The sequence below is a fragment of the Corvus brachyrhynchos genome, unplaced genomic scaffold (assembly GCF_000691975.1).
Source record: "Corvus brachyrhynchos isolate BGI_N302 unplaced genomic scaffold, ASM69197v1 scaffold101, whole genome shotgun sequence".
NCBI classification, from domain to species: Eukaryota; Metazoa; Chordata; class Aves; order Passeriformes; family Corvidae; genus Corvus; species Corvus brachyrhynchos.
This window is the reverse complement of record NW_008237239.1, coordinates 13,862,388-13,868,959: the sequence shown is the minus strand read 5'-3', so window position 1 is coordinate 13,868,959 and position 6,572 is coordinate 13,862,388. Positions and strand designations below refer to the sequence as shown.

Genomic DNA, 6,572 nt, shown 5'->3' with positions numbered 1-6,572 from the left:
GGCCGAGCAGGGCCGCGGTAAACAGCGCGGCGTGGGGCTGTCTGCTGCCGGGGGTGCGGGGCTGGGGGGCCGGGGGTTTAGGAGGGAGCAGTTTCTCAGCGCTTTTCTGTAAAGCAAGTATTTCAGGAGGTTTTTGTAAAGGAGTGGTGCCTCTTTTTGCTCCATAGTAATGCTGTGGTGTGCGGGGGGGGTGGGTGGAGGAGTGTTTTGTTTGTGTGTCTGCCCGACTACATCTGGTGCGCTGTGGCGAGAAAGGGTTGTTTCGGGACAAGCGGGTTTTGCCGAAAGTTGTATTAGCTATTAAAGGGTGTCCAAAGGAGGGCAATGAAGCTGGTGAAGGGCCTTGAGGGGAATCCATGTGAGGAGCGCCCGAGGTCATTTTCAGCCTGGAGGAGACTGAGGGAGACCTCGTGGCAGTCTACAACTCCTCATGAGGGCAAGAGGAGGGGCAGGCAGTGACCTCTTCCCTGTGGTGCCCAGTGACAGGACCCAAGGCAGTGGCCTGAAGCTGTGTCAGGGCGGGTTTAGGCTGGATATTAAAGAAAGGTTTTTCACCCAGAAAGTGCTCGGGCGCTGGAACAGGCTTCCCAGGGAGGTGGTCACAGCACCAGGCAGCCTGACAGAGCTCAGGGAGCGTTTGGACAACGCTCTCAGGCACATGGTGTGACTTCTGGGGATGTCCTGTGCAGGTACAGGAGTTGGACTCGATGATCCTTGTGGGTCCCTCCCAACTCAGCATGTTCTGTGATTCTGTATTTCAGCGTATTTGCTCTGCTGAATGGCAGCTGGGAGGTTCTCACTTCAGTTCAACTTCACGCATACCAGGCTTTGTTATCTTTTGCTTATAAGCTCAAAATACACCTTCTTATTTAAACAGTGAGGAAGCTGAGACAGATTATTGTCACTCAGCCTTCATTCCAGTGATTTTGTTGAGAGACAGGTTTCTTTTTTCTTCTGAAAAAAAAAAAAAAGGAAAAACCCCACCTTTTTTTCATGGTTTTAGTTGCTGAGCTGTGGTTTGCCTTCCTGGAAAAGAAATAAGAATACAGATTTAGTCTTGAGCTGGTGCTAGTGATGCCTTGAGACTTAGCACCTTTATTTCCCTGTTGTGTTGGCATTGGGATTTGAGCCATATCAATGGCTTTCCAAACAAAGTTCTGACTGCTTGCAGGAAAGTGGTCTTCTCATTCCTTACAAATAGCCTTATGATAAAGTTAATGCAGCATGCAAAAATGACCTTTTGTAAAGGTCATTCCTCTGAGCGCTTGAAAGATCTGACACTGGAATTCAGCAAGGCAGAAAATAAATTGTAAATAGTTACTCAGATGGATAGGGTTTGGACACTAAATGGCACTTGTAAATCTGAGGGGAGGAAAAGGATGCAAGATCTCTTTGTAAAGTCCCATTTTGCATATCATTTAGATAAATGTTTAAATATTTTGTATATATCTATAAGCGTTTGAGTATCTTGTATGCGTTAACTTGTAGAGAAAGAGTATCTTGTGTAAGTCCTGACCAGGATGATTTGCCTCTACAGCCTTCTACAGGCAGGGGGAGTGGTGTGCAAGTAATGAAACTTGTGCTTTTTTGGTAGACACTCCATGCTGCCCCGCCATGTGCAGAGGCTGGGCAGAGACTGGATCACCCACTGGAATGGCTCCCAGCTACTCACCTTGAACAGCCCAGTTTCCAGCTGTATGAGATGGGCCAGACACTCTCCTCCCTGGGCCTCGTTTCCACTCCCTATTTCAGCTGATTTCTCAGCAAACTGGAGATTCCCTCCAGTCTTTGGACCTTGGAGACAGTTTCAGAACTATAACTGGCATCTTGATAACTACACACAAAGTTGTTGCTTTCACCTACCCAACCCCAGTATGAAATCTGAGGGAGAAGAGCCATTGACAAAGAAGAGAAGACTCAGTGGCCAGGATGATACTTCGACTCCTGAACAAGAAACAAACTTGTCTAATCAGAAGGGAGTATCTTGTCTTTCTGTAGCACAGAATGAAGAAAAACACAGCAGCAAGAAAGGTAAAAAATGCTCTTTGCTCATTTTCCATGTTCATTTGTAATGCTAAATACACCAAATGCATTAGAGTTATGAGCAGTACTGCCTGCTCCTTTTGAGTTACTCTTTTTCTTGGCACCCCTCTCAGGCAAACATGTCTTAAAAATGGTCCAGTTTTGTAATACTGTTTAGTCTGTAAACTTGTATTTTGTGCTGTCAAACAGTGCACCAGAACTAGGTTCACTGCACTTGGCAGTAGAACACAGTCAGTTGTGTGAGGGATTGCCCAGCTTGGGGAGTCCTGAGCTTGGTTCAGACAACATTCTCTCCTCATGTCTCTGTCACCAGGTCATGTCTGTTAACTTGGAAACTCTAAAAAGCAAGAAGATTTGGCTGACTTGCTGTAGGGCTGAGCTGGGCTGGCAGTTGTATGGCTTCATTCCTGGTACTCTACCTGAGCTCATAAACCCTGCTGGACTTGAACTGGGTTCTTTCCAGACCAGCTGAGTTATCTGCAACCTAGAAAACTGAGAATCAATGGACAGAGATTTAATGGTGCTTGCTTCCAGTGTGACTGTGTGATTTTGTTTTTGCAACTGCATTCTGCCAGTGACATGTTAGCAAGTTTTGTGTCAGATCACATCTGACAGAGCAAGCAGCACTTGTGCTTATCCAGAGAAATACAGGAAGAAGTGCAGATTTGTCTACTGTGCTCACTGACAAACTTCCATGAAACTTCAAAGTGTCTGTGTTAGCTTATTGCAGCTACAATCTTCTACATAGCATCCAAGTATTTTACTGAGTTTTGTATATATTTACAGTTTTGTCTAGTGTGAAACAAATAGAGGGACACAGTCAAAATCATGGCCCTCTTGCATAAGTGACTTCCTTAGAAAAATAAACTGGAAATTGTATTATGACTAAAAAGGGCAGTAGATGCTATCAGCATCCCAAAGGGATTTTTGGACACAAATACCCCTAAGGCTTAGAAACATCATATCTATCTTCAGGAGCATAGCAATGAAATTTACTAACCAAATAGGACAGATAGTAACAGCTATAGCTGCAGTCTGCCACTGGTTGTTAGCATCGGTAACCGGACCTCAGCTTGCTCTCAGATGAGGTCAGATATAAAGGGTGAAAAGCACCTCTGTGAGTTTTTAAGTGGAGAAATAAATTTCTTAAACAGTAACTGGATGCTTAATGGTGGGCAGATAGGTTATTACAAATTTTCATACTAATAGTAAGTATGAAATTAGAAATGGCAGAAAGGCAAAGGAAGCCTTTTCAGAAGTTCTTGGTAATTCTGAGACTTAATAATTTCTTGATTTCTCAACTCACTGAGGAAAATCAGGTTCATTATTTGTTTTGGGACTCCTGTAGGAGACCCTGTTGCAGCTTATGGATGAGTTTTACAGACTGTACACAGGCTAGAGGTGATTGATTGTTTCCTAACCCTTTGTTAGTCATGGATAGAGAGATCAACAAGATGCCCACATGCCGCTCTAAGGAGTGTATCCCAGACTGACGTACACCATCTCTGCTGAGAAGGCAGCATAAGACTCTGTTAACAGAGTGGATTTGACTCACCAGTTTGACAGCCCTTCTGCAGGAGCAGGGGGTATAGTCTGATAGCAACAATCTCCTTAGAACATGCCAGTTCCCCAGTTTCAAAGCAGTTGAAATATAATGGTTTTGTGATGTTTGTTTGTTTGATTTTTTTTTTTTTAACTTATAATGCTTATGTAAAATAATGATGCTTATATAAAATCCATCTTAAACAGAGGGTCTGAATCACTGCTAATTGAATAAGATTTTAGAATTATTTAAGTGATTTGAAAGACAAATAATTGTCAGTAGAATGATTTCCAAGAGCAGTAAGAAGTCGTATGGTCTATAACAACTTTTTTCTGCTTCATATGCTTTTAACAGGAACCATCAAAAGACACTGGGAATATTTCTGTCAGCAGAGTAAAACAATGAAAATCGCTAAAAATAAAGGATCTGACCAAAGCAATACAGGAAGTGACGCAACATTTGATTTTACAGTCATGTCCTACAATATTCTCTCACAGAATTTGTTGGAAGACAACTCTCACCTGTACAAACACTGCAGGCAGCGATTGCTATTCTGGACATACAGATTTCCCAACATCCTACAAGAAATCAAAGAGCTGGATGCAGATGTGAGTAGAAAATGAGCACGTGGATATTTCTTAAGAACTGATAAACAGAAGTAGCAAATTCTGCTACTCTCTGTGGGGGTCTGAAAAAACACTGCTGTGGTTTTGTAGAGTTTATTGTTTATTTTTGAGGACACATAAATTATTGTAAGTCTTAATCAGGAAGTCAAGTCAGTAAAATTTTGCTTCAGTCATTGTTTAGACCAACAAAAGTTCAGTGATAGAATCCATCCTGTTTGTGTCAGAAAACAGTACTGAAAAAAAGTGGTTGTATTAGAGAAGCCACAGAAAAACAGCCTTGTACCATTTGAAAAATGCAGTTATGTTACTACATAGCCAGGAATCTGGAAATTAAAGTCCCCCTCAAGCTCTTTCTTTCTTCCTAGTAAATTTATACATCCTGTATGCATATATTTTTACAATGAGATACCTTAGGTAGCTTTCTGAGAGGAACAGCTGCTGTCAGACCCTGGTAGGTGCAGGTGCCCTTTCCACAGAGAAATTTCTTGCTAAAGGACATAGATTTTTAACTATTTCATTGGTTGGAACTGTAACCTTAAGTGAAGCAGAGACTTCAGAATGTTGCTTGAGATTTGAGTCTCCCTTGAGACCTTGAATGAGCGATTGTCAGCTGGGCAAGTGGAATGTGTTGCTGCAGTTCAGCAAGCAGGGGTAACTTGTTCCCCTTTGGCAACTCAGTCCTTTATCCCAGTGGTGGTTGTAAATCTGTGTGTTACTGCAGCATGCTGGGGAAAGGCTCAGAGATGCTCACAACTGGAGCTGGACTCGATGATCCTTGTGGGTCCATCCCAACTCAGAATATTCCGTGATTCTGTGAACTCTCTTAACTGAATATTTTGAGTTTGATCTTTGGTTTAGGTTCTCATAATATGGAGGCTTGTTTTCCACCCTGTAGTATGCCATTGGCCTCTTCATCTCTCCTTTCTGGCACTGAGCCTTCCCCTGAACTGCTGAGAATGTAGTAGCAAGTTACTACTTCGATTATATTTATTCTCACCTCTGAAAATGTCTATCTGAAAAAGGGTGAGAGGAATTGGGGCCTTCTTCATAATCTTAGGCAGCATTTTCTATAGAAGAGTGAATTCTATTGTGGGATTATGGAGTCAAAAAGCTTCTGAGTTTGATATATTTTTTTTAATACCTTTACAGAGATATGCTGTGGTGATATTTTGATGTACTTACTAATATATTGTAATTGTAAACCTTTGCCTTAGGTGCTCTGCTTACAAGAAGTCCAAGAAGACCACTATAGAACAGAGATCAAGTCGAGTTTGGAATCCCTGGGTATGATGAAACTCCTAGGACCAATACATTGTCTTCTCCCCTGCAGGGGTAACTTGTTACCCTTTGGGAACTCAGCACTAGTTTCCTCAAAAAAACCCTCTCATAGATTATAGAATCAAGTCTTTTGCCATCACATGCAACAATGTTGTGTATCCTCTTTCATAAATTCATCAAGTGCTCTCTGGAAACTACCTTAATGTTTTTTAGCAGTATTCCTGTTGGGTAGCTCTTCAAGGGCATGTTTTTCTGCCTTGAAACCTTCCAAATACCAGCACTAAATGTTATCCATGGTCAGTGTATATATATTAGTTTTTATACAAGTGCTGTCAGTCAGTCTGAATAGACTGTCTTGTCACTCTCCCTCATGTGATTTTATGGAAGGGTTTGATTCCATGGTGGTTTAAACTGATCTAAATCTTCTGTGCCCTGCACCACCTTCCAGTCCCAGGGCCCTGCTTCCATCCTGGCACTGGTTCTCGTCTGATGCCAGGAGGGCATGGTAAAGGAGCAGCACTGGACTGGTAATTTTTTTTCTTTCTTGGTTAGTTGAGGTAGTCTAGCTCCCAGAATTGAGTGTTTGCAAAGAAGATAGAGTAATGGCAGTACTGATTGAAATCCACTTGAAATGTGAAACAACACTGCGAGGCCAGGCTTGTGGGGGCAAGTGAGCTTCTAGCTACTGTACAGGAGGATCTGGAGCTTGCTTTAGCCCTTCCTTTCCCCATCCCTAGCTCCCAGATGTGTGTCCTGCCCCTTATCCTGGGCTAGTTGTGGCACTCACTAGTGAAATCCACCAGTCCAGCAGAATACTATCCAGACTAATTTTATTTTTCTGGGTTAATTTTCTGTTGGCTTACTGAGTTAGCAGTAAGTGCTGCAACAAGTGGCAGGAGCAACATGGCCTTAATCTGGGAGAGGGGAATGGGAATCCCTTGTTCCAGCACTGGTGTGAGCTCAGGTCAACTCACCCTACTTCACTAAGGCTGTACTTCATGAATTCATATGGTCTGGGCAGGGCAGAGAATATTTGAAAATGGCAAAAACTAGATACTGTTTCAAGATCTAATTTTTTTTCC

General features: G+C 42.6%; 1 protein-coding gene across 4 annotated transcripts in view; it reads left to right on the top strand.

Moving 5' to 3' along the window:
• ANGEL2 (angel homolog 2) overlaps positions 1 to 6,572 on the top strand; it is an 18,468-nt gene that overhangs the window by 3,015 nt on the left and 8,881 nt on the right. For 3 of the 4 annotated variants that reach the window (XM_017730017.1, XM_017730018.1, XM_017730019.1), the window contains 3 exons: positions 1,595 to 2,031; positions 3,941 to 4,194; positions 5,427 to 5,496. In XM_017730017.1, coding sequence (XP_017585506.1) covers positions 1,602 to 2,031; positions 3,941 to 4,194; positions 5,427 to 5,496 — 754 coding nt within the window. In that variant the 5' untranslated portion in view covers positions 1,595 to 1,601. Of the gene's footprint in view, positions 1 to 6; positions 18 to 1,594; positions 2,032 to 3,940; positions 4,195 to 5,426; positions 5,497 to 6,572 lie in introns of those variants that run through there. The other variant, XM_008630326.2, reaches the window with a different exon arrangement.